Source organism: Arvicola amphibius, chromosome 12, assembly GCF_903992535.2.
Source record: "Arvicola amphibius chromosome 12, mArvAmp1.2, whole genome shotgun sequence".
Classification (NCBI taxonomy): Eukaryota; Metazoa; Chordata; class Mammalia; order Rodentia; family Cricetidae; genus Arvicola; species Arvicola amphibius.
In genome coordinates, this window is record NC_052058.2 from 136,654,238 (window position 1) to 136,681,547 (window position 27,310).

The 27,310-nt window shown below is 47.9% G+C and overlaps 1 protein-coding gene across 1 annotated transcript in view; it reads right to left on the bottom strand.

The window, feature by feature from the left end:
• Positions 1–640: 640 nt before the first annotated feature.
• Fan1 (FANCD2 and FANCI associated nuclease 1) overlaps positions 641–27,310 on the bottom strand; it is a 30,603-nt gene continuing 3,933 nt past the window's right edge. The window contains exons 3-14 of the mRNA XM_038313690.2: positions 26,837–26,977; positions 24,035–24,236; positions 23,189–23,422; positions 18,762–18,893; positions 17,108–17,216; positions 15,340–15,459; positions 11,267–11,431; positions 10,106–10,256; positions 4,731–4,834; positions 4,012–4,206; positions 3,328–3,456; positions 641–1,037 (exon numbers count right to left, since the gene is read on the bottom strand). Coding sequence (XP_038169618.1) covers positions 900–1,037; positions 3,328–3,456; positions 4,012–4,206; positions 4,731–4,834; positions 10,106–10,256; positions 11,267–11,431; positions 15,340–15,459; positions 17,108–17,216; positions 18,762–18,893; positions 23,189–23,422; positions 24,035–24,236; positions 26,837–26,977 — 1,820 coding nt within the window. The 3' untranslated portion in view covers positions 641–899. The remainder of the gene's footprint in view (positions 1,038–3,327; positions 3,457–4,011; positions 4,207–4,730; positions 4,835–10,105; positions 10,257–11,266; positions 11,432–15,339; positions 15,460–17,107; positions 17,217–18,761; positions 18,894–23,188; positions 23,423–24,034; positions 24,237–26,836; positions 26,978–27,310) is intronic.

Sequence of the window (27,310 nt, forward strand, 5' to 3'; positions counted from 1 at the left end):
TGGCTCAGGCTTCTTACTGGCTAGCTCTTACATATAAACCAACCTATTTCTAATAATCTGTGTATCACCATGTGCCCCATGGCTTACTGGTAATGACCTGGCATCTTACTCCTCTAGTGGCTGCTGGTGTCTCCCTTCTTTCTCCCTGGATTCAGTTTGGCTTTCCCGCCTAGCTATATTCTGCCCTGACATAGACCAAAAGAGCTTTATTCATCAACCAATAAAAGCAACACTTATTCTCAACATATAGAAGGACACCCACATCGGGTATGTCTGTTGCCTTGATGATGTGATCCATCTTGTAGTCAACTGTGGGAGTGGAATGAGGCTCTAGACCAACTTTTGACAAAGTGGGAGTAATCGAGGAGAGCACTGTTTTCTCTAACATCTTACACACATTTTTTCTCACACATAATCCAAAAGTTTGAAGCTTGACACGCATCATGACACCACAACTGAAATTCTCCGGATTCCTCCTCTTCGAAATAAAGAATTTATTTCTGGTTGTTTTTCCTGCCCTAAGGAAATCAGAATTTCTATGGTTTCTGCCCTTCTTGGGTATACCCACATTCAGGAATCTCCATTTCCAGTGTATTTAGTGGAGAAATAATACTTGTGTTAAAAAAAAAAAAAAAAACACTCAAAGGTTCATCATGTTCATTTTTTCTCTGACTTTTTTTAGCCTAGTAATACGGAAACTTGCAGCTCCTGCAGTCCACCCACTGTGGATGCAGTATTTCCCAGCGGACAGCAAGCTCTGTGACATAGAGATACTATACAAGGATCTCATTGTACATTCTGATCTCAGTGTCAGATCAAAGTGGAAATAGCGCCAACAGCTTTATCCTCTTGAAGATCTTGTCCCAGTGGATGGCCAGATATCCCCACTGCGACATCCTTCAGCCAAGACCTTTGCTCTTAGCACCGACTGCAACCACGTGGCAGACTTCCACTTCTGCCCCCAGCTTCTGTAGTTCATCCAGCCAGATCATCTGCTTACACGAAAGCCGATCACTGGGGCCTTTAACCTCCACCAGCTGGAAGAGAAGTTTCCAAACTTACCAACATCTTACTGAAATGGAGAGGGACCGAAACGAGCTGCAGTCACTTAAACTGCCACCTATGTAGATGGGTCGGTCTACACCACTGTCCAGACTTACAACAAAAAAGATAACGCAGCTGGGGGAGCCGGGAGAAATTGTTCTATGAGAACTACACAGTTCTGGAGAATCGGTTAACTTAGGCAGTAGCAACAGAAACGGTTTTAAAGAGTGCACTGGGTTGCTGGTCCCTATTTTAACCCCTCAATCTTTTAGGTTTGCACTTGAACCAAAGCTTCATATTGTGATGTAGAAAAGTAGGATCTAGTCTCTGCCAATCATCCCAGAGGCTTCATTCACACCCATCTCACCCCAGCCCAGGACCTCACATGGCATTTGCTTAGGACACACCTATGTGTTCATCACATGTGTGGTTCCCTAGGTCTCACAGGTCTGCCTATGCTCACTCCACAGAGCTCTACCTCTCAGGAGGATCTTCCCAGGCACTTCAAGTGTTTACTGTAAGGCCAAGCTGTTCCTTTTTCTCATGTTTTTAAGATTGAGAGAGGAGGTATTGTCAGAGGACAACTTGCAGGAGTTGGTCTGGGGACTTAACTCACGTTGTCAGGCTTGGCGGCAAGTGCCTTTAGCCATCTCGCTGGTCCCTGAAGTGTTTATTATGTATCAGGTGCAGGAAGGCAGGAGCTGGGTCACTATTGTTCACCGCTAAGTTAGGAGACAGCAATCAAAACAATCCAGTGACGTGCAGGAAATGTGTGTATACACGTTCGCAGCACGTGTCTGTTTCCTTGGAGGGGGGGGGGTTTGAAACAGGGTTTCTCTATATAGGCTTAGCTGCTCTAGAACTCAAAATTTAAGGCTAGCTTTAAATCCAGAGAGCAGTCTGCTTCCTCCTGAGTGCTGAGGTCCAAACATGACAATATGATTTTGATCCCCAGAGCTCACTAAGAAAGTATGGCATGGTGGTACACACTCACTATCCTAGTGCCTGGAATGGGGTAGGGATATGGGTCTCTAGGCTGTGTGAGGCAGCAGTGCAACTGATGGGCACTGCGTGCTCCAGGAAGATTCAGGATATAGAATACCCATCTTATTCTGGGTACCACAGGGAACCGGCTGCTTGCTCCTCTAGGACTCCTGGAAGCAAGCCTCATCTCCTAAGCCAGGCTCGCCAGCCAGAGGCAGCTCACCTCTGACCCGGAAGCTCATACAAATGAGAGTAAGGAGCGGACTTGGGCAAGGCGAAGGCCATTCTTTCAAGATAATGGTGCTAGATTCTGCCGATAGCAGAAAAAATAGCCAGTGTGGATAATTTGTTGGTGTTCATGGAGACTGTGCCTAAACCTACACAGTGGGCAAACATTTCTGTTCTAAAGAAGCCAAGAAGTCAGGTAACCTTTCAAGGACACAAACTCAGGGAGAAACAGAAGCCAAGATCGAAGAATTAAATTCAGTCCTTTACCAATAGGCTTGGAGTTCTATACATAATAAACGAAAATACTCTCATCAGAGACAGCACAAATGGAACTCAACAGTCATCTGCTCCCCAGCAGAAGTTATTTCAATCCCACAGCAGACAGAAAAGTATCTAAAGAGATCACACAATAAAAATGAAATGTAAACAGAGCCTCTGGAGCAGAACACAAGAGAACCTCTCTATGGCTTCAGGTCATAGAAGTAGTTCTGAGAGCTGATACCAAAGGGACAGTCCATTAAAGAACACCTCAATTTGATCTGAATTTAAAATTTCTGATCATCAAAAGACACTACGGAAATAAAAAGACAAATCACAGACTAGAACGAAATCTGAGTCAGGAAAAGGGGGAGAGAAGAGAAGGAGAGAAGGGGAAGAAGGGGAAGAAGGGGAAGGGGCAAGTACAGGACAGACAGTGCAGCGTGTGGTGTGTACAAGACAAAACCAACCAGCGATGGCAACAGGCAGGAACAGGCCCAGGGAATGTGGTTTGTTGTGGACTCCTGGGTCCTGGGTCCCACACTGTGTGAAGCCTGCCTCTCAGTGCCCTGCAGCTGGTGACTTGTTCTAGAAACAGGATGCAGGTACTAGTGGACTGTCACCCCCATGGTGGGGCGGCATGGCCTGCCTGTCTCATTGTGCCCCAGGTCCTTAGGAGTCTCTGAGAAGCCCCACCTCCAGCCTAGTGACCAGGAATGGAGTTTAGTCCTTCCAACAGCCATGAAGAAAATGCCTAGCACATGGACTCTGACACAGTCACTGATAAAATCACACACGGCCTTCTCTACTGACCTTGTAGTGATGGCTCTGAGAATTCCACACCACCAAGTCAGGGAGGCCTCCTCGGCAGTGCCGGAAGTCAGCAGCCAGACGCCTGCACACACCACTGAGAACAGGACCCCCAAGGCAGGAGACAAGATCCTAAACACAAAAGGAGAGTTACCCACCTTCAGGACCGAGACCCCAAAATGGGCCTGAGTGGCCATCAGAGTACACCAGTACAATTCAACGAACACGGGCCCCAGGAACATCAGAGGTGGCTCTGCCGCTCGGACCAGCCTCCAGAATGGCTGGCAAAACCCCAGATAAGCTCTGGCAGAGAGCTCCCCGAGGTCAGTTACCAATCTCGGCCTGGTGTGGACATCCTGTGCACATCTGATGGAGAGGGAGGAGTCCTCTCTCCTTACAGAGGTCAGCAGCTACAGGGCGCAGAGGTTGCCCTCTTCCCTGCTTAGGCCACAAGTCACAAAGGACGTGGGAAAGGCATCAACCTGGGGGTTTCTGAATGTCCCCACATGCCTATCACTGACAGTGGCCTCTGGGCTTGGGGGACTGAGTATCACCACACACACACACACACACACACACACACACACACACACACACACACATATCTCTGTACATTTTGATACAAATTGCCAAAATACAGCCAGTACTGCGGAAGACTGACTGACCAGACTGCAGGCAGAGTATTACCTGAGCTTGCTGAAGGGAAGTGAAGCGGTCCCAGCTGACCAGGGCAGCCACTCTGCCTTGCTGGGCCTGCCATGCCTCTGTCACCAAGGCCCGCAGGCTTGCAGCAGGGGCGCTGTGGATCAGCTGCAGCCTGGCTTCCAGGGCCTGCTTCCTGCTCGAGAAGAAGCTGTCCGTGCACAAATCCAGTGGGGATGCCTGTGTGGAAGAGAAAAGAAACCTTCCTAACGTGCCTGGGAAGGACGCTCAGACAGGGACGCTCAAGTCCCACGGATCTGGAAGTTAGCCAACTGGCTGGCACAGATTTTTCTTCAGAAGAAATGAGTGAAAATATCAGATACATGTAATCTTGTAAATTCATATCCTGGGCTTTTAGTGATCATTTAAATTGAACTGGTAGAGCTCCAGCTAGTGTGAGTGGATTGTGTGAGCCATTGGCTGGGTGCTGCCAGAACAGGCACTCGGCTGAGGGTGCTGGGTACTGAAAGTTCAAAACATAATGTTGAAGGGACACTCAGCTTGGAGTTAAAAGCTACTAGTTCCTCTTTCAAAATAAAAGGTCCTTTCCCATGCAGTTTGCGCCCTTGTGGATAGATCCCAAAGTCACCACAAAGCCAGGTTGCTGCCGGCTTCAGACCCTGGTGCCAGGGTGGGTGTGAAGCACAGGCATGTATGCATGGACAGGAGAGGCCCCGGCGGCACGGGTGGTGTTAGCGGGTTACCTGATAGGCATTTCTGAAGACATCTGGAATCCCGTCCATGAAGATGATATCCCATAGCAGGAGGCCACACAGGGTGCTGAAGGTGGATCCTTCCCCATGAATCCCTACAACAATGTCACACAAGGAGGAAGAAGACTCGTTTTATCTGCTTGTTCAAGAATATCATGATGGCTGGGCATGGTGGCACACACCTTTACTCCCAGCACTTGGGAGGCAGAGGCAGGCGGATCTCTGAGTTTGAGGTCAGCCAGGTCTACATGGTGAGTTCCAGGACAGCCAGGGCTACACAAAGAAACCAGTCTCAAAAAAACAAAACAAAAAAGGCCTATCATGATGTCCTAATGTGAATTCTTTTTTTAGGAAAATAATTGAAACATGGTTGATTCTGAAGAACATGCCATTTCATGCTAGGGTTGATTCTGAAGAACATGCTGTTTTCATGCTATGGTTGATTCTGAAGAACATGCCATTTCATGCTATGGTTGATTATGAAGAACATGTTATTTTCATGTTAGGGTTGATTCTGAAGAACATGCTGTTTTCATGCTATGGTTGATTCTGAAGAACATGCCATTTCATGCTATGGTTGATTCTGAAGAACATGTTATTTTCATGCTAGGGTTGATTCTGAAGAACATGCTGTTTTCATGCTATGGTTGATTCTGAAGAACATGCTATTTTTGTGCTATTTCTAATTCATTCTTCACACTATACTCCCTCCTTGCATACAGAAGCTTCATTGAAGGAGAAAACTTCACAAGACTGGAAAGTCACAAAGCAGTGGCTCTCAATGTTGGCGGACAGCCAGAGGGGCAGACTTTCCTTAACAAAGCAGGTTCCCTCCCTCTGCTGAAGTTCTAAAGTAGTGGGCAAACTAGGCTGGGTGCAAAATTCACAAGTTGGCTCTGGCTCAGGGCCTTGGCAATCTCCAAGAACCGTTTTCCCAACAGGACTGACAATAGGAGGCCAGGCATTTGGGGCAGCGGGCAACCTCAGACTCCCCTGGTTTTCTTTCCATTCACTTGGGCGACTCATTCGTTAAGCCACTTTGGCCTGATGAGGTTAACTCGGTGTTCCTGATATGCAAGATTCTCAGAAACTGCCAGCTGGAAAGACCACCGAGTTACAATGCTGACCTCGTGCTGAATACACACTCACTGGGAGGGAGACAACCTCAGGGAATGGCTGGGTCCTAGGGTCACTGCAAGTCAGCACAGGGTCTGGAGAGCGATGAATGTCTTGGCATAGACTCCAGACCTGTCTCTCTGAGTCCTGACTCACCCAGCTCCTCTCTCCAAACCGGGTGTCTGCACAGCTACACACCCCAACCAAGGAGGGCAGCTAGGTGGCCATCTCTCCCCCTTCCTGTCATGTTCACACTGGCAATAAAGCTCACAGAGAGCTCGGAGGAGATGACGGCATGGGTGAGGTGTTCTGGAGCCTGGCTTCCTGCTCAGCGGCTGCAGGGGGGGGGGGCGGGGGAGGGAGGTGGTGGCTGCATCCAGTGGCCGTGCTCCTCTACTCTGAGCTCCAGAGCTGTGCTGGGCTGTTCCTGTTCCCTCTCAGTTCTGGCTCCTGGCCCTCTGGCCTGTTTCCAGTGATACAAAAGGACAGAGTGAACACAGCTTGCTCCACCTGGCTGAAGCGAGTCCTCCAGCTACCGGGATCCAGACTCTGCCCTGCTGGGAAGAATGCTGGGCCTAACTTCCAGGTCCCTGTCCCCGGGTGAATATCACTCGGTAACTGACACGGAGGTCAGAATCATTCCCGACCTTGGCTTTGCTCTCAGTTCTCACTGCGGTCATTTTTGGTATAATCTTCCTGTGTTATTCAGAAATATAGCTTACCCTGGAGGGTTTGAAATGGCCTCTACACAAATCCCCTCTAGAATGAAGCCTGGTAGTAAATTGGCTCACCGTGGCCACATCAATCTTCTAATAGATGAGGATGTAATGTAAATTTAAAACATCTTATACAGAAATACTTAAGGTTCTGGAAAAAGAGTTGTCTACTGCTTCTCAGGCTCCTGGATTTTTCTGTGTTTCATTCATAACTGACCTTCCTCCAGCCACTAAATGGGGCAGTTTACATGTCTCCTGTGACGTCATCTAGAGCCTGGAATTTCCATCCTGTTCTTTGATTTCTAAGCCTTTCGGGCTTGCTGCACTGTCCAGGCCTCAGCACTTCTTTCCTAGAGCAGGAGAAATGAGGAGGGTCATGTCGACCCCTCCCTGCGAGCAGGAGAGATGAGGAGGGTCATGTCGGCCCCTCCCTACGAGCAGGAGAGATGAGGAGGGTCATGTCGGCCCCTCCCTGCGAGCAGGAGAGATGAGGAGGGTCATGCCAACTCTCAGCAGGAAGAAACCCCATGCCATAAACCCTGTCTGCACAGCCCAGCTCACCAAGACCCATACACCACCACCTCATGGGACTGGAGCCATTTCTCATAGCAACCCTAATGGGCACCAGGAGACGTCTACCTGAACACGGGGACAGGACTTGGGTATCTCCAGGAGAGGGCCGTGACAGTCACACAGCAAGGGCCATGAGTGAACGTGTGGGATCTGCTGCGATTCAGGGGGAGAGGAGGAAGATGGAAGAGGATGAGCAGGTTTGTGGGGCCAGCAGACACGTGTCCACCTTCACACAGCACTGGGGTCAGTATCGTCCCTGACAAACTATTTCATAAAAAGAAAAATAGCCAGGTGCGGGGACACATGCCTTTCATCCTATCATTCAGTCTGATCTACATAGTGAGTTCTAGGCCAGCCAGAGATACACAAGGGCAGCATGTCTCAAAGAAAGAAAAGAAGATAGAGCAAGCCCTGGGGATCGTCCAGGCTAACTGGCCCACCTTGTTCCTTGTCTGACACCAGGCATGGAGCTTGCTGTGGAATTCTTTCTCTGGGATCGACTAGTGCTGTCTACTTATTACATCTCACAAAGTGCTCTGGGATGGACATTTGATCTTTTTCAACTAGAAGGAAGGTGCTCAGGCCTCCACTTTTCTTTGAGCTGTAGGTAACGCATTACTCACAGGACACTCACTGAGACTCACTGTGAAGGAAGACTAAAACGGGGAGAGAAGCTGGTGTTGGCAAATATACTCAAGGAACTGCCCACTGACAAAGAAATTAGCCAATGATGCTTTCCCCGCTACAGGGCAAGACTTTTAGAAAAACTAGAAGGTGCCAGAACATTACCGGTAAGTCACAGCCTCATGGCCATACATAGATTAATAGAAATGGGTTAATTTAAGATATAAGAGGTAGCTAGGAATATGCCTGAGCCATTGACCGAAGAGTGTTGTAATTAATACAGTTTCTGTGTGATTATTCAGGTCTGGGAAGCTGGGAAACGAAAGAGCAACGTCCGTCTACATGTCTCTAGGGAAAAAGTAGGAAACTGAATCCTAAATATTTTTACACAGGAGAAAAACAACTCAGAATGTTTCTGCCATAAAGAAATGGTAAACACTTGAGTTGGTAGATATGTTTATTTCAGTATTCTACACTGTATGTATGTATGGAGAATGTGCAATTTTTATAAATCAGTTTTAAAAACTAAGTTTTAAAAGCAGCATGGTAGATTTAAAAGAAAAAAAATGTTGGCAGTGATGTTAGGGATAAAATCTTTGGATGTATAATATATAAAATTACCTAATTACTCTACTTCCATTACATGATTCCCTGGCAAGAGAACTGCCAGAGCAGCTGCCATTCAGGGACTGCACAAACACTCGGCCCTGTGCCCATGTGGGTCCCACCATGACACGTGTGGTCTCGCTTACTAACCATCCCACTGCTGGGAGGCACCATGGTTGTCAGTGGGCCCTGCTAGAGCCTCCTATACACAGACCCCTCAACCACCTGACTTCCCACTGCAGAAGGCCCTGGAATAACCAAGTCAGGAACTCAGAGGGGCAACCAGCATGTTTTACACTCATACATGTGTTTTTCTCAAACAGCCATTCTCAGCTCCCAAATATAGAACTTATCAGTCAAATGTAAACACCCTCCACTCACCCCGCTGGGCACATAAACACGTTCGTTCACTAGGGCGAAGTGCCACCCCTCCAGGGGCAGACCTACCCTTTGGTATGTGTCGCATCCTGAAATACGCCAGTACCCTAAGGGTAGCATAGCAGGATAGGTGGAAGGGCAACCACAGGTCAGGTGGCCTCACTCTCCAGTGACGAGGCAGGAGGATGAGAGACTGAGAGGAAGTGCAGCCACAGGACTCAGGGTCCAGGCTGTTGTGGTAGGTGTGCAGCTTCTGCCGTGGCCGTTACATTTATGAAATCTCAATTCTGTGTTGATTAACACGCTACCACAGTTTCCCACTGGACATTTGCATCCAGTGAGCAGACCAGCATGGCCCTTCAGCATCCGCTTCCTACCCTGCAGGGCTGCCGAGACCACTAGGCTCCCAGCTCTGAGACCTGTGTTCTGAGAAGCTAGAATTCCTTTCCTGTAGGCTGTAAGCATTTCAGAAGGTGGTCTACGAATGAAACCCACAAAATTCCAAACAGCTGCGGCAACCTGGACCCTTGGTCCCACTGAATTTCTAGTTTAGAGATAGAACTATTGGATCGGCAGCTCGAGGTAGGAAGGCTCACAGATGCTCGAGGATTGCCTGCCCTCTACTGGACCACACCTCCGACAAGTGCACGCACACCGCCCTCCACCACCAGGAAAAAGGGAATGGGAGCATCTGCAGGGCTGCAGAGAAGAGGGGCTCAGTGAGAAGCAGTGCTATGTTCTCTCCCTGACTTCGCCTCCATTAATGGTGCCATAGATTCACTTGGAGGTCTCTCTTCCAAAAGAGGGGAGCCAGGGGAGTGAAGAGCCCCAGTCTCTGAAAGTGAAGATGGAACAAGGTCCCAGTGTGACACAGGTCCTCCCTCAGGTCTGGTGTGCAGCTTATTTTAAAAGGAACTCAAAATCGGTGCTCTTCCTCATGGCCTCTGGGTACATCTTTCCGGCTCCTCACACCTGTGCCCTCACTGTGTGTCTACTAACCTCAACCGTCTTCACTGGCCCCGGACCTCAAGGACAGTGTCACTGCCAGACAGTCTCTTTCAGGGCAATCCTTTGTTCTTTCTCATCATTTCTACCCACTCCCATCCTCTGGTAGCAGAAACAGCCTCCTTACTCCAACCACCCTACCGGAGCTCCGTCCTCAGAGCCAGCTGAGAGCAAGGGGGCGGGGGGGGGACGACCCACAACAAATAACAGCATTGCTTTTCACACACCTCTGGCCAGCTGTGGCTTCTACAGAGAGGAGAGCAACCCACTACCAATGCACCCTACAACACTCTTTCCACTTGCTGCCTGGCCGCCTCGCTGGGCCGTAGGAAACACGGCTCGGCTTACCCTGGTCAAAGCCACTTCGCCTGTAGTAGTCCAGGGCCAGCTCCTCCACAGAGCATAGGATTGTGGTGGGGTTGGTGGCGTCTCCAGTCTCGATGACAAAGACAGACTTGCCCATTCCGTGCTGAGGGCACAGCCTGCCTGTGATGGTCACCTAGAATGATGGCAAAAAGCATTCATCAAAGTCGGGCATGGGGGTGCATACCTTTAGTCCCAGCAATCAGGAGGCAGAAGCAGGTGGGTTTCTGTGAGTTTGAGGTTAGCCTGGTCTATACAGTGAGTTCCAGGCCAGCCCAGGCTACATAGTGAGACTTTGTCTCAAAAACAAAACCAAACACACCTTGATTAGTCTTGCTTCAGTGGAAACCCCTGAAAACCTGCCTGCTCCTGCAGAGCAGAATGAATGGTATGTGGCCCACCCCGAACGCTCAGAAGGATGGGACTGTGCCAGCCTTTGACGAGCATCTAAAAGGCCCCCAGAGAACCAGGCAAAGGTGACAGAGGCTCAAGTTCTTACTCAGCAGTTCTGTCACCCAGCTCTGGTGTGGCCATATGGGGTAGCCCAGAGGTATCAGAGAGGAGAGCATATAATTGCAGTGATATTTCATTTGCATTTTAATAAATACAGCTTGCCTGAAGATCAGAGAGTAAACACCACACTGATCAGCCTTACAGACCAGGCAGTGGTGACACACACCTTTAATCCTGGTAGCCACACTAGTTTGCCGTAGAAACCAGGCGGTAGTGGTGCACGCCTTTAATCCCAGCACTAGAGAGGAGTATAAAACGGGAGGAGCCAGCTCTCAGTCAGTCTCATTCTGAGATTCCTGGAGGCAGGATCGCCATTTCGGACTGAGGTAGAAGCAAGAGTCAGTGGCTGGCTGTTTTGCTTTCCTGACCTTCAGGCTGAACCCCAGTATCTGTCCCTGGATTTTTATTAACCGTGCTACATGTGATGAAATGGATGAAATGGTGATATCACCACTCCAGATGAGAACCAGGACATTCTGCGTTCGAGAGGAAGAATGTACTGAACAGATTCCCAGGGGCCTCCACTCAGAAGAATCTAATAAATATGTTTAAATCGAGGACACCCAAAGGGGCACTGGGGACGTGTCCAGGACTTAACCAAAACTAAGCAAAATTCACCCAAAGGACACCTACATGCTCAACATCTTTGACAGCAATTTCTGGCAGCTGGCTGAGGAGGTGCTTGTATTTTTTGCAGCTTGGAGACTCTCGCAGGCGCACAGCTCGCTGGTAGAGTGACAGCCGGTGTCCTGTCCTCACTTCTGGATCTGCCAGGCCTTCGCTGATGCACCTAATTGCCTAGTAATTAACAGGTCACATGTCAGGCTCCCCAAAGTCCTGAAGGCAGCAGCTGTTGATTTAGTCTGATGAGAAACCTCATAACTAATTATGCCATTTTAGCAAATGGGCAAACAGTGCTTGGAGAAACGCAAGCTATCTCCTTAGCTCGCTCTGATGGCTTTAACCATAACCCTGACCGAAGTTATTTGATCATTCTATTTGATCATTCACGTGACCAAAGTAGAACCACCTGGAAGGAGCGTACGCATTCTAGGGAGACACTTGTGCCCTTCCCTTCCTCTGTCAGACTACTGAGACAGTTGGCGCCAAGAAACTGACTTTTCCCCATGGGTCTCATGGTGGAAGAAAAAGCTGGGGTCCTGGGGCCAGCCAGAAAAGGGGCTTCTCTCCGGAAACAAGGTGGTACACCATTCTGACAACTGTCAGGCCAGCCCTGCAGGAGAGACTGGAGCTGGGAGCAGGACAGTCCACCCTGGGTGGGCCACACCTGGCCCAGAGCTGGGTGGCTCTGCAGCCTCTTGTCCGGTGCTACTTGTTTTCCTGTGTACACATTTAGTTTCACTGTAACAAAGCAACGGTTTTAACCTCGAAAACTGAGCATCACCCTTGTCCGCCCAGTGGGAAAATATTTAAAATAAACAAAATTACAGTGGGGGTGGTGGGGGTAGAGCTGGAGAGCCGGCTCAATAAGGGCACGGGGGGGGGGGGGCTGTTTTCCTGGAGGACCTAGTTTCAATTGCCAGCATTTACATGGTGAGGCACAACTGTCTGTAATTCCAATTCCAGGGAATCTGATGTCCCCTTCTGGCCCTCACAGGCACTGCATGCATGCAGTGCACAGACAGACATGCAGACAAAACACCCATACACATAAAATAATAACTTTTAAAAAATTACAATAGGGAAAGTCAATTTCAAATAAAATTACACAGGTTCTGGTGATTTCTCAGAGTGCCAGGTCCCCAGTCATCATTCGGAGAGAATTTAAAGATCTCTCCTCAGAGGCTGGAGAATAGTTAGCGCACTCACTGCTCTTGCAGAGAACCCAGCTAGTTTAGGTTCCTAGCACCCACATGATGGTTTAAAGCCATGCTTAACTCCAGTTAACTCCCTGAGCATCAGGTATTCACATGGTACATATATATATATATATATATATATATATATATATATATATACAGCCAAAACACTCACACATATAAAATAAATCTAAGAATTTTAGTGTCATTTTAAACAGCATCATCCACTAAACATCACAATTACACAAGCTATAAGAGAGAGCATGTTGTCAAAATGGCCTCTTAACCCATCCAACACCCCAAACTCACTCTTTGCTGAGCTTCTATTCACTCCCCCCCTTTTTATTAAACAGGAAAAAATAGAAACAGATTGGGAAATACTGACTGCCCATATTCACACAGAGACACAGTGTAGTCTCTGAGCCCAACAGACAGAAAAAGGCGGGAGAAATACACGTTGGTCTACGCATGCCACAGCATCATCCATGACAACCAAGGAAGTCACGACACACTGGAATAAAGATGGGACTTGGAAGCAAGCACCAAGTCAAACAAAGCAGGAGCCTGGACTATGAGAGTAGCCAACCAGATTGCTGGGAGAAGGTTAAAAAGAGTCAGACTTATCAGCATCCATCGGCAGGAGCCAGGAGAGACGGCTCCTGGGTCAAGCACCTGCTGCACAGTATGAGGACTGGAATTTGCATCCGCAGAACCCAGGGGAAGCAGGGCACAGCGGCGACTGTTCCTCCACCAAGGTGGGAAACAGGAGAATCCCCGGAGCTCAAGGCCAGCCAGGCTGGTGCATGCTGCGGAGAGCTGGATGCCCTGTCTCGGACAAGGTGCAAGCTGAGGACCACTACCTGAGGTTGTCCCCTGACCTCCACATGCATGCGGCGGCACTCACATACACCCGGTCTTAAACAGGACACACACACTAGGATTTTAAAATTTGAACAAAAACTTAAAAAAAAAAAAAAAAAAACCTAAAGAATGAGTGGAAGCTCAGGCCTCGAGGAACTAATGGGTCTCAAGGAGACACCAGACAAGAGGGCTCTGGCATGGGCAAGGATGGCCAGTGTAGCTCCATCTCTTCCCAGGGGCTGGCACTGGCTACCGGCGGCTTGTGTCCTGTAGACAGATATAACACACAGAAGACTAAGCTGAGGGGACGGAATAACAAGGGCTGGGTGCATAGCAGTGAGCTACTGGAGAAAGTTAAAAAAGAAAAAAACTTGAACGTAGCACCGAAGAACACTAAGTCCGGGGACCTGTCTGCCTCTGACCACAGGCAAGCAGTCCGAGAAGTGTGAACAAGCAGGGACTGGGGAAGTCAGGGACATCTTTGGCCATAACTGCAATGAGAGGCAGAGGTAGCACAGACGCGTGCTCTCTCCCATCCTGGGTTCTGGGCTTGCAACCACCCTGCCTTGTTCTTTCAGCCTCAGCACACAGCAGGAAGAAGAGGCGCTATGCCCACCTCCAGGACAGAAGACAGCTTCTGGTGGCCTTTTCATGGGCACCCGAGGTAACAAGGCATGGCTTTAGTAAAAAGCAGTAAAAATACTACATCATACCTTTGCATTCCATGGGCCATTTTTTCCACCCCTTTATCCCTGATTCACTTAATGTACCACTGGAAAAACAAACCCTCCCTGAGCACAGTCCCCTCCATTCAGTTCAGACACAGGGCTGGAAAGGAGACGGTCAGGGAGGGAAACCGCAGGCAGTCACACAAAGAGTCACTGTTACTCGCCTGGCTCAGAGGCGGTGGCCTCAAAGGCTCCACCCTGCCCAGGCACATCAGTGACAGAATCTATGTATTTTAAGTCCCCAAGATCCCTGGGGTTGGCCAGAGAAGGTGACCTGTTCCAAAGGTGGAGCCAAAAGCCCTGCAGAAGCAGAGAGAGACAAAGAGAGATAAGGAAGAGACTGTCTCCCATCAGCCTTTTGTTCTACAAGCAGGGGGCAATAAGTTAACAAAATCACCAATTCCAGACACAGACCATCAAATCGGTCTGAGAGAGAAGAGAAAGGGAGAGGGGAAAGGGGAAGAGGGAGATGGGGGAATGGGAGTGTGGGGGATGAGGGATGGGAGCGTGGGGGTGGGGGATGGGGGATGCAGGGATGGAGGGACTATGGACCTGTAAGAGCTGAGACATACTTGCTTCACCTTTCCTTCCTTGGACTTCCTGGAGCCCACTGTCAACCCCGCCCCCTCCCGGTCAGAGCACATAGACGGCTCCTGCTTCTACCTCATGCTAGTGCTAGAATCAGCCCTCCTGCTATTGCTATTTTGGGGTGGGGGGGTGGAGTTGGAAGAATTCACCCAAAGAATACTAACAAAAGGAAAAAAATATCTTCTAATTATATTTAGAATTTCTTTTCATTTCTTAAGTTTTTATTTCATTGCCACATTTGTTTCTAATGTTTTGACAAAAATTAAATATTTGAAAATTTTTGTTTTATCTAGAGAACTTTTCCATGTATTATATAGAAATACATCAACAGTAATAAAAAATCATACTTTATTTTCAGAGAACCATAGATTAATAAGAGAGGTAAAGGAAAGGAAGAAGTGATGCAATTGTATTTTAATTAAAATAAAAATAAACCAGACATGGTGCTGCAAATAGATCTCTGTGTGTGCCAAGCCAGCCTGGTCTACATGGTGAGTTCCAGGACAGCCAGACCTAATGAAACTGCCCCTGACCAGTAAATAAACAAACAAGTCAACTAAAGGAAAGTGTTTTCCTAGGCTGTGGTAGCTGGGGACAGGGTGCTTATTTAGGTACCCGTGAGGCTCTCAGTTCCATCCCCAGGGCCTGCCATTACAAGATCACTTTCAAGTCAAACAGGCTCAGGATGCTGTTGCTGCCGACTGCTTACCGCTTCCGGGCGCTTTAGGTGTTGGTGCAAGTTAAGAGCCAGGCGGTCCCACCAGCGCCCTCTGCTGTCAGGACAGTAGATTTTCTGAGACAGGAGATTTTCAAGTTCCTCCACCGCTTCCTATGGCAGCAATAAAAAGAAAGGTTGTTAAATGCTAGAAGCACTGGCTCTAATTATGGTTGGAAGCCAACAGGGCTGGTAAGGTTCGTTCACAATGAAGGCCAAGGACCATGTCCGACAGGTAAAAGTTTGAGCTGTTCTCTTGCATGACCACTCAACTGCTCGGGCATCTGTACTTGACCCCAGGTCCCTGCCTCGTGGGGTGCTGAGCCCTCGGAGGTCTGGAGCCACAAGTCTCCACCAAGTCCCCTCTGGCAGCTCAAGGCCCCTGAGGACCCTGGCAGTCAAGCAATGGCTGGTACTGGCAGGCACTGACACTGGGAACCCAGCAGGCCCCAGACCCACTGAGATTTGAGGCAGGCTGTCAAGTAGGAGAGAAGATTAAGGGGACACGGGAAGGGAGAGAAGCCTGTAGTTGGAATTATTTGGGGGAACCAACTCCCAAACGAGGACACAGAGACTTATAATTGATTATGAATGCTCTCCCTTTGCTGAGGCTTGTCTCACTAGCTCTTTTAAACTTAATTTAACTTGTTTCTATTCATATGCATTTTGCCTTAGAGCTTTTTACCTTTCTTTCATTTTAATGTTCTATTCTCTTACTTCTGCCCTGGCTGGCTACCTGGCTGCCCCTAGTATCTCCCTGTCATCTCCTTTTTTTCTTATCTCAAGCCTAACTTTCTCCTCCTACTTCTCTCCCAGCCCAGCTCTGCCTTTACCTCCTCCCTTGCCATTGGCCATTCAGTTTTTTATTTAGACCAATCAGGTGCCGTAGGCAAGCAAGGTAAAACAGCAACAAATGCAACACATCTTTGCATACTTAAATAATTATTCTGCAACAGAAGCCTTTCACTCTGGGCTCTGGTTGTTAAGTCAGAAACTTCAACACAACTGATAGAGCAGGAATTGCCCAAAGAGACTGTGCCTACCCCGCCCTGCCCCTAGAGGATGCAAAAACAAGGGAACTGCATCCATGCGGTACTTCTCCTCTTCCCCCAACCCCAGCAATCACCCAAGAAAACCACCTTACAATTTCAAAGGTATCGTTTTAAGGTAAGTGAACCGGCTTCCAGTTTGTATTATTTTATTTTCCTTAACTTTGCTTTACCTTTTAAATCTTGTTAACTATAATGCATACTTTGAGCATTAAAGGCTTTAGAATGGCAGATGTCACATCAAGTCCATGGATCTTCCTCTTTGTAAAATATCATTTGTCCATACAGAAGTGACACAATAAAAGGGAACTCTGGCAATTTCTTAATCCTAATAGAAGGCTGTGACCAAGTCTCTAATTTGTGACTATAAACTACCTCCAGACAGCACATGGCAGGTGACAAAGGGCGTGGGCTTCTTACCCACAAGACCTAGGGTACCTAGAGCCTTTCACCAAGCTCTGTAGCCAGGGAAGGCTGCCCGGACTCCTAGCAGGCCCTGCCCATGACCACTAAGCCTTCCCAGTACAGACACTCACCACATTACAAAGCAACAGCTTTCTTCCCTCCCCGAAACCAGGGCAGCAGGTGCCTTTAGTACATAGCTCTCATCAGATCATCTGTGCTGCTGAGAGTGGGAAACACCGAGAGCCCCAGGGGTTTCCACTCTGTGCACATCCCAGTCCTATCAGTGAACGGCAGAGGAGGGCGCTAACCTCGTACATGCGAAGTCGCTCCAGTATTTCAACAGCCCGAGAGAAAATCCTTGTGTAAATCCACCCAACCGTAAAGCAGCGCAGAAAGAGTGGCAAGGCCTCGTGGTGTCTGAAACAACAACGCATGCCCACGGTTTAATAACTGGCTTATCAGAGAATTATAACAAGGGATTGAACATTGAATCCCGATCTTTAGAACGACATAGTCCGATATGCTGAGTTGCGTGTGCAATTTCCCGCACCACAAACGCACATCATCACAGCCAAGCTCCTGCCCTGACTCTCAACGGGGTGAGATGAGAACACCTAATAAGGTTTTTACTGAGGTCAGCATTTAAACCCCACCCACAACACAGACAAGCCTTCAAACTGCCTGAGATCTGCAACAAAGGTTGTGCTGAACCCTCTTTAAACATTATTCAAAAACAGATTCTACTTTTACCTTTCTGCATAAACTGCTGCAACTACTTAAAATTAAGTTCATTTTGTAGCTGACAAATAAACATGCAAACTGCGTAATCAGTGGAGCGTGACACGATATGCCCACACCCTAATCAAGTTGAACATCTACCTCTTTAAATATTATTCACCTCTGCTTGTGGGGTTTTCTTTTTTCTTTTTTTTAATTTTGTTTCTATTCTGGGCAATGTCTCGGGTTTACTGTTGCTATAATGAAACATCATGACCAAAAGCAACTTGGGGAGGACAGGGTTTATTTGGTTTACGTTTCCAGACCACTGAAGTCAGGACAGGAGCTCAAGCAGGGCTGGAACCTGGAGAGAGGAGACGATGCAAGAGGCCGTGGGATGGAGCTGCTCGTTAAACTGGAGGCGTAGCCCCCAGCCCCTGGCATCCATCCCAGCCTCCCTGACCTGGGAGTTGCTTTGGTCTGGACTCCAAATCCCAGTATGCCAGGTCCTGACCCCTTCCTGGGGAGGGTCAGGACCACTCCACAGGGTATTTAATTGTGCTGCCAGAGGAGAAGCACGTGGTTTTTGGGTGTGCATGTGCTCCCTGCTTTCCTGTCTCCCCGCCATGTGTTCAGCCACCCGAGAGCGTCTTAATAAAATGATGGGCATTTTGATTTGGTTTGATTTGACCTAATTGGATTTCTTGCCCCTGCGGAGCTGCCCGTTTTTATTATTCTTTACTTAACACTGCTTACAGGCTGGCTCAGCCTGCTCTGTTGCAGAACCCAGGACCAGCAGTACAGGGCGGGCACCACCTGCAACGGGCTGGGCCCTCCCTCATCCATCGCTAATTAAGAAAATGCCCTACAGGCCTGCCTGCAGCCTGATCTTACGGAGGCTTTGAAGGTTCCCTCTTCAAAGATGACTCTAGCTTGTGTCAAGTTGAAACAAACTGGTCAAGTAGAAGCCAGCACAGGGAGGTGTGCACGTCTGTGTTTAAGTATGTGCAGGTCCTTCCTGGGCGCGAGGAGACCAGAAGTTGACCCTGGGTGTCTTCCTCAACCCTTCTCCACCTTGCTCTTAATATCCCTAGTTTACTGACGATTTCATGCACAGGTATAATGTATCTTCCTCATAAGCCTCCGCCATTACCTTCCACCCTCGCCACCTTCCTCGAGCACTGATCTCACGTCATGGCTTCCACCTTCAACACTGGAAGAAAAAAGAAAACACACAGCACTCACCTGAGGGACGGATGGCTCTTCAGTTGGTCCCAGTCTCTTTTCGCACTCCGAGAAAGCTCCTTAGCTTCTTCCCAGTTCCCGCTGGCCATGGCAGTTGAAATGTCACTCAACATGTGTGCTGCAGCTGCGTATCTAGAGAAAAGGCCATGCAGGTCAGCCGAGGAGTCCTTCCATGACACTTCTCACATCCTGGCCACTGGGTTTATGGACACGAGTGTGGGAGGGATGTGCTGGACATGGTAGTGCTGCCTTCAATCCCAGCACTGGGAAGCAGAAGCAGAGGATAGGTTGGATCTTTAAGTTCCAGGTCTACAAAGTGAGATCTAGGCCAGCTAAGGTTACCCAATGAGTTCCTGCTTCAAAACAAACAAACAAAAACAAACAAACAAAACAAAACAAAAACCATAAAAAGTGAGGTATACTTAAGTTGGATCTGAGTAATAATTTAATAAAGCTCTCCCCCACTGTTCAAAATGGCTGTGACTGATTCAGGCCCTATTAGGAAAACACCAGCATTTGTACCGGGAGATCACAAAGCTCACCCCACTGTATAAACAGTGATCAGATCAGTACTCTGGGGTGCTGGCATTCACTCATTCACCAACTTGAGAGGCACCAAGTTAATCTGTAACTGACTTCAGAATTGTGGCACGATGTCAGTTCGACACAGTAAGCAATGTAGTCAGAGGTGCCACTGGGACACTGCCAACAGAATTACAGGGTATTTCCAAAGTAATTGGGAACACTTAGGGGAGACAGCGATGAGGAAATTTTATGAACTATTTAGTGGAAGAAATGTGACCCCATTACTCCCTGAGATATGAAAATCAATGACATGTGACTCTGAAATACTATGAGAGCACACTCATTGTACTGTGGAGATGAAAAGTGTGCGATACACTAACATTAATAAGAAAACATGTAGCAATGAAAATAAATTGATGGTTGGGGATTTCTAAGATCATCAGAAATACGTGTTTTCTGATGGTCATGACCCACAGATTGAGATCCGCTGCCATAGACACCATTATTTATGATATACTGTTAGACAATCCAAGGTCAAGAAGGAAAGAAAAAATCATGGTCAGGGGCTGTAGCTCACTGATTAGAGCACCTCGCCTGCCTCACACAAAGCCCTAGGTTCGATCCCCAGCACTGAATAAACCAGTTGTGCTGGCACACATCAAAACAAGAGACTCAGAGCTCCAAGGTCATCATCGGGTTCACAGCAAGCTCAGGGGCAGCCTAGGCCACAAGCACTCTTGGTTCTTATGACCTGAATAATGACGTGTTTGTCAGGCGGTGGTGGCGCATGCCTTTAATCCCAGAACTCAGGAGGCAGAGGCAGGCAGATCTCTGTGAGTTCAAGGCCAGCCTGGTCTATAAGAGCTAGTTCCGGGACAGGTTCCAAAGCTACAGAGAGACTCTGTCTCAAAAAACCAAAACCAAATAGTCTTTGTCCTCATGGCCTGGCCTGCACATTCGTCCAGAAAGTCAGTCCAGCTCTCTTGGCATGCCCTGTTCGGCTGGGTCAAACAATACTGGTGTGCACACTGGCTTGCTCTTTGTCTGTGCCCAAGGCCCTGACTTCTGCAGAAGGAATCATAGAATGGGACCTAACTGGTCCTACTTGACTCAAGACCAGTTTTGAGCGAGTACTAGGTACTATCTTTGTTCCTTAGAAGCTGGCCTCACAACACTGCAACAAAACAACAAAACCTCAGGGAGGTAGCAGTGCACACCTTTAATCCCAGTGCTCAGGAGGCAGAGGCAGAGGCAGGCGGATCTCTGTGAGTTCAAGGCCAGCCTGGTCTATAGAGAGTGAGTTCCAGGACAGTCAGGGCTGTTACACAGAGAAACCCTGCTTAGAAAACGAAACAAAACAAAACAAAACAAAACAAAAAAACCCAAAACAAAACAAAAAAATCCTGCGAAACTGCCTTGCCCTTACATTCCCCTACAGCATGTCCAGGGTGACATAGGAGAGCATCTACATGCGGCTAGTGGTACCCTGCATCTTGCCTACTCCCCCACCCCCGTCTTAACAGTGCTTCCCCATTTTCCTCTCCTATTTTCATCTCATGATGACACCATCACCTCAGGAGAACACCAGAGCCAGCTCCATCTACTCCTATCTGCTTCCTTATATCCAATATTGATATAAGTCATTTCTGCTTCCAAACTGTCTTTGATATACCCACCTGTGTCCACTGCCACCACCCGGTCTATATGTCCCCATCATCCTTCACCCTGACCACCACCAAAGTCAGACTAGCCTTCCTCAGCTCCACAAGGCTGCTCTTGTTAAATACACGGAAACCTGCTTCAGGAGTTTCCCAATACTGGGAAGATCCAGGCTCTACCCCCATCTCACTGAAGTCAAGCATCCTCTGGTCCCTGAAGCTTGTCCTTACACTGCTGCTCCCCAGAGCTTGGGCCAGAAGCCTTCTGTGTTTCTCCAACACAGCCAACCCTTCCATGCCTCAGTTTACCTTACTGCTGAATGCATGGCCTGGTCCAGGCCTGGCTGCCTTCCCATTCGCATGTCTTGTTTCAGATGTCAACTATCCAGGGCCAATCCCTGACACTACATATAAAGCAGAACTTCAGCAGCCTACCTCTCCATGGTCACATCACTTAAAAAAATAAGATTTATTACTTTTATTTTATGTGTGTGTTGCCTATGCGTATGTAAATGCACTGCATGTCTACCTGGTGCCCACAGACGCCAGGAGAAGGTAACACATCAGATCCCCTGGAGCTGGAGTAACAGATGGTTGTGCGAAGTCATGAAGATACTGGGAACCGAGCTAAGTTCTCTGCAAGAGAAGCAATGGCTCTTAGCTGCTGAGACAGCTCTACAGCCCCGTCACCTCATTTCCACACACTGCAATTTCCCTGCTCATTATCTGCCCGGTGAATGGTACCCATGAAGGCAGCAACCTTACCTCCCGCTGTAACTCCAGACACCCACTACCTAGGGCATAGGAGGCTGGGTGCACTCAACACAGTTTCCCTGGATAACTGGGGACCGCTTATCTCAACTACAGCAGGGCACAAAGAGCTCTCAGGTCAGATGTCGTGTTACAGTGTTTGTATTACATGGCACTTCCAGAGGTCAACTAAGCCTGATTTCATTCCCAACAATGGAATTTTAATTACTTCATAATAGCATAGGTGCTTTGCAGGACAAATATGAGTCCCCTCTCTTATGAACTTGCCACCTGTGGTTCTGTTAACCAGAAAACTAAAAGGTAATCCCTTTGCTATAAGGGTAGCGAGGACTTTTATAGCACTAACCAGCATGTATGAGGCACTGCACAGAGGCCAGACTCTAAGTACTTCCCATTACAGATGAGGTAACCATGACAAAGTAACTTCACAGGCCTGAGTCCAGTGAGCCTAGAAGGTGGATCAGGGTACGCAGGCTCACAAAAGAGAGAAGTGTAAAGCCACAAAGAGGAAAACCCACACCAGACAGGAGACACCTAGAGCAGGGTAAGTCCTCAGGACAGAAGAGCTGGCTAGAGACTCACTCCAAATGAACACAAGCAAGACATTAAAGTTCCTGAAGCTGAGGCAAGATGTGCTAATACTGGTTTCTATCAACACTGATTTGATTCGATAGTTCCAATGACTTCAGTTAGAACATGAGTGTTCTAAACACTACTTAATGTTCCCTAAAGCAAAGGTCTGGATCAGTTTTGCTTAAGTTTGACTTATAAGTCTTAAATCAATAACCAAAGGTGACATGCCAGGAAACTCATTTTTCTGATTGATGTCACTTTTTCTTTTTTGAAAGGAAGTACAACAGTATGGTTGTGTGTACAACCAAATAACCAGCACTCGGAGGGTCAAGAGGACTGTGACTACCAGGCCAGCCTCAGCTACAGAGGCAGGAAAAATCCTACCTAAAAACAAACAAAACGGCGAAAAAAAAAAAAGGTATTTCTTTCTTTAAGACCTATACCTTTTTTTTTTTTTTTTTTTTTTTTTTTTTTTGCAATCGAAGTCCATTCTTCTCAAGTTGACGTTTTAATCCATGATGTGCCGCGTAAACTCCACGGTCTAAGTCACCACACACGTGACTCTAACCACAGGCTCTCATAGGTCTGGCCTGGGAAAACATGTCTGCCTTATTCAACCCAGCACACCCACAAGGCAGGGCTGTGGGAGTGTCATCTCACAAAAGTGCCCCTGCACTGCTACTCAGGATCAGAACCTAGAGAAAATCTCTGTAGCTTTAACTCATAGCAGCGTTAGTCCAAGTGCTTGTCTGCATTCTTCCTGGAGATGCAGAGAGCCCGTGAGGAAGGCTAAGGATGAGAAACCCCAAAAACTTAAAAATGACTGTATTGGCTGGTGAGAGACCTCTTATTGCATTTTAAAATACACACAAATATCCCAACGACTTAGTGTGACCCCACCTGATGAGGTCCTCTCTGTCCCTGAAGATCTGGGTCTTCCGACTGACTGTGTAGCGAGGGAATTCCATTCGGCCCAGGTTGACCAACAACACCGTAGAAAGCTGACCTTGACCCCCACAAGCAGCTTCTTCATCTTCCATGGAATCAGTCAACGAAAACAGCAGCAAGATGCGGGAGAACACAGCCCTGGGGCCTTTACAGACTCGCAGGGAGCGTCCAGCCAAGTCTTTAGCTCTAAAATAGAACGCCACAGAGTCAGCTCTCTAGCCTTTCTGCATTTGGGCATAGAGTCTGCAAATTATTCTCAGCTCAAATAAGGAGAATGAGCAGCCATTGTTCTACACTGCGGCAAACTTGTCACCCCTGCTGTGTGACACTGAGTGTAGCTACTCAGCCTTTCTGGAGCTCAGAGTCTCACTTAGCACATGGAGGAAAAGGATTGAATGTTTGTATCTCCAAAGGTTTCTGTGGTTTTTACTCAGTAATGGTTTTTACTCAGCCATAGATATGCAGGGTATACTATGGCCATGAACCCTCAAAACACCAGGGAAATGCACACAAGAATGTATTGCCTCTTTGGCATTAGCAATTCTCTCTCTGTGTGTCTCTCTCTCTCGTTTTTTCGTTTTTGAGACAGTTTCTATGTAGCCCTGGCTGTCCTGGAACTTGCTCTGTAGACTAGATCAGCTTGGAACTCACAGAGATCTGCCTGCCTCCCTCCAGGGTGTTGAGATTAAAGGGGTGCATCACCACCGCCCGGCTCAAGTTTCCATCTGAACGGTGACTTGGAGACTGGGAAGCAGTCCAGACAAAGCAAATGTTTTCACCAATACAATGGCCACACACCTTTTTAAAATCGCTGCTCTGACTCCAGACTGAGTCTTGCCCCACGTGCAGACTGAGCGCTGTCTGGCCAGTTTGAGAAGGCCATCCACCAGCTGCTGCTTCTGCCCAGCGGGACTCACCAAGTGGAAGGTTTTGGCCAGGGCTTTCAGTTCAGGAGCAGCAAGGAGTTCAAGTGCATCAGAGAGTTCTTGCAACTCAGATTCTGAAACAGTTAAAAACAACCAAAAGTTAAAAGTGGTTTTATAGAGTTTTCTATTACCTAACATTATTTACTTGGGGAAGGAAGAGAATTAACTAGATGAAAATAAAATGAAATTTCTCTATAGAAACTGCAGTAAGTTTTCCAAAACAAAGCACGAGTCTCCCAAGAGTTCACCAAACTCTTCCCATTGAAGACTACAGTCGCGCACACCTTTAATCCCAACACTTGGGAGGCAGCGGCAGGTCTGTGAGTTCGAGGCCAGCCTGGTCAACATAGTGAGTTCCCCAGGACAGCAGGGCTACACAAAAAAACCCTGTCTCAAAAAACAAAAAAATAAACAAACAAAAAACAAAGAAACCCACTACAGACAACAAACAATGAACAAACATTACTGGGGTACACTCTCCATCCTTCTCATGTGTGTCCTGTGAGGGGTCCTCTCCAAAGTAGGTCACAGAGGAAAGGGACCATCAGCTCTCCTCCACTCAGTCCTTTAGTCCATGATGCAGAGTGGACAGCCAATCATAGCTCAGGGCTCCAGCATCCTGCTGTGGTACACCCCAGATACCATGGAAAGCCTCACAGAGGCTCAGGGCTCCAGCATCCTGCTGTGGTGTACCCCAGATACCATAGAAAGCCTCACACGGTCTTAGGGCTCCAGCATCCTGCTGTGGTACACCCCAGATACCATGGAAAGCCTCTCATGGGCTCAGGGCTCCAGCATCCTGCTATGGTGTACCCCAGATTCCACACCAGGCTGAATCGGACTCAGCCATGTGTCTTTATGACATTCAGTTTTGGGCAGTATCTTCTCCTCCATTCATATTTATTGGGTGTTTGGTTCTAGGGCCCTGGGAACACTGCAGTGAGCAAAGTCCTTGACCTAAGGGTCATCTCCCACCACAATAATTACCCATGCCGGGCAGAAAAGGGTGATATAAAGAAAAACAGAGCTAGATGCTGGACAGTTTGCACAGCAGTTAAGAGCACTTGCTGCTCTCCCAGAAGACCTGGATTTTGTTCCCAGCAGGACAGCCATCTAATTTTAGCTGCGGGTAACCTGTACTCTCAAGTACAAGCCCACATGCACACACAAACAGCTATCAGAAATAAAAATAAAAAAAAAAATTTTTAAATGAAAAACAAAATTGTGTGAGGCCACAAAGCCTGGCAGGGAGGGTGGCTGCTTTGGGCAGGATAGTCAGGCAACTCTCTTCTGAGGACACAGTGCAGAAGCGAATGTAACAAGGGACAGGTTTGTGTGGTAAGTCAGGGGACACTGTCTGATGTAGAAAAGACATTAAGTCCAAAGTCCTGAAATGGGAATGCATTCACCATGACAAAGACCACTGAGGACTGTAGTGCAGCTGCAGGACGCAGAGAAACGGCCATGAAGAAGTGTCCATGGTGAGCCATCGGCTCTGGGTCTGGTGAGGTAGAAAGGTAAGTCCCCAGTAGCAACCAAAGGGGATGCCCGCTGTCAAGCATGTCAATCTGTAGAATTTTCATCAGGTCTTCCAAGTCAGGAGGAAGCAAGAATCAGCTTTCCCCAAGGAACAGAAAGCACCGCTCATGCCAAGCTACTGTTCTGTGTCTCCACCCCTTCACCCAGCATGCTCCACCTTTAGCCCACCCAGCTATACCCTAGCAAAAACCCAACACCATCTTTACTTACTGGACACGTTACAAACTCTTCCCCCTAAAGCCATCTATTGTGATTGCTTACTTTGTCCAAAGTGTCCACGACTTGAACTTGGGTGCACACCCTCACTCTCCCTATGCTGTGTGAGCTCCTTCAGCCCCTTCAGCCAATAGCCTTTAATATACCAGCCCACTTGGGCGTGGTCGCTTATACTATAAATGCAGCTTGTAAAGCGTGTCCTCGCTCTCTTGCTTCCGGCTGCTAGACTGTTCCTGTTCCCAGTTCATGCAGAGGACTGTGATCTAGGACAGTGATCTGTGAGTCTCCCCTAAATAAATAACCCTTTAAATTATACGTAATTCTGAACTAGTGTGGGATTATTTTGTATCTTCCGCCCACCATTCCTATATTCCTTTCTATCCAGTACTGTACAGGACAACCCAGGGTATCCACGAGAGCAGACAGACTCTCTAGTGTTCACACAGTTCTAATTAAACGCTAATTAAATTCTACAGAAAATCAACATACAGAGGTGGTATGTGCGGGCATGGTGGGGATAGATGGTTTTAGAGAAACTCATTTCATCCCAGCTGGCTTCGTTTTGTCAGAGAGGAGGAATGGGATTAAGAAGAGTCAAGTTCTCACTCGAAGACAAGAGCTCAAGAGGTCCCCTATTATCCCATCTCCCAGAGACTACACTTGCCCCAGGAAAGCAAAGGTAGTCCGCCTGTCACACCCTAGCTGCCTTCACTCAAGAACTGTCAGGACAGTCTTAGGTCACGTGATAACCTGTTGCCCTAAACTAACAGCTTCTAGACTTTTTTTTTTTTTTCTTAAAGCAATCAGTACTTAGCAGACACGGATCAGGAGATGGCCCCACACTGACATTCTCCTAGAAATCCCACTGAAAGCGATTCTCAAATTCCGTTCTCCTCTCCGCGCCTCCCTCTAGCCGTACCTGTCTGTAGAAAGCCCGAGTCCTTTAGTTCCTCAACCACAGGCGTTAAGTCTGAGGCGATCTCGTCATACTCCAGTTTCCTCATCTTAATCCACGTTAGTTTACGTTGAAAGAGCCTTACATACAACTTCTGGCCGCTAGCTGCAACAAAGCTCAGAAAAACAGCAAAAAAATATTAACTTTCTTCTCGAAAACATACAGATTCCTTAGACACACTGTCAATGAACACTGGCCACATTAAAATTTCTGAGATCAAATTCCCCGACTTTTTAATGCAACATTTCCACTCCTCAGAGCAGCTCTGCCCACAATTCTAGTTATTTTGTTCCCTGCTTTTAGTTTAGCACATGTGCTGGGTAGTTTCACATCAATCTGATATGTGCTGGACTCACGTTAGAAGGGAGAACTTCAATCGAGAGAGAACGCCCCCGCCATATTGGTCAGTGGGCAAGCCTGTGCTGCATTTTCTTGACT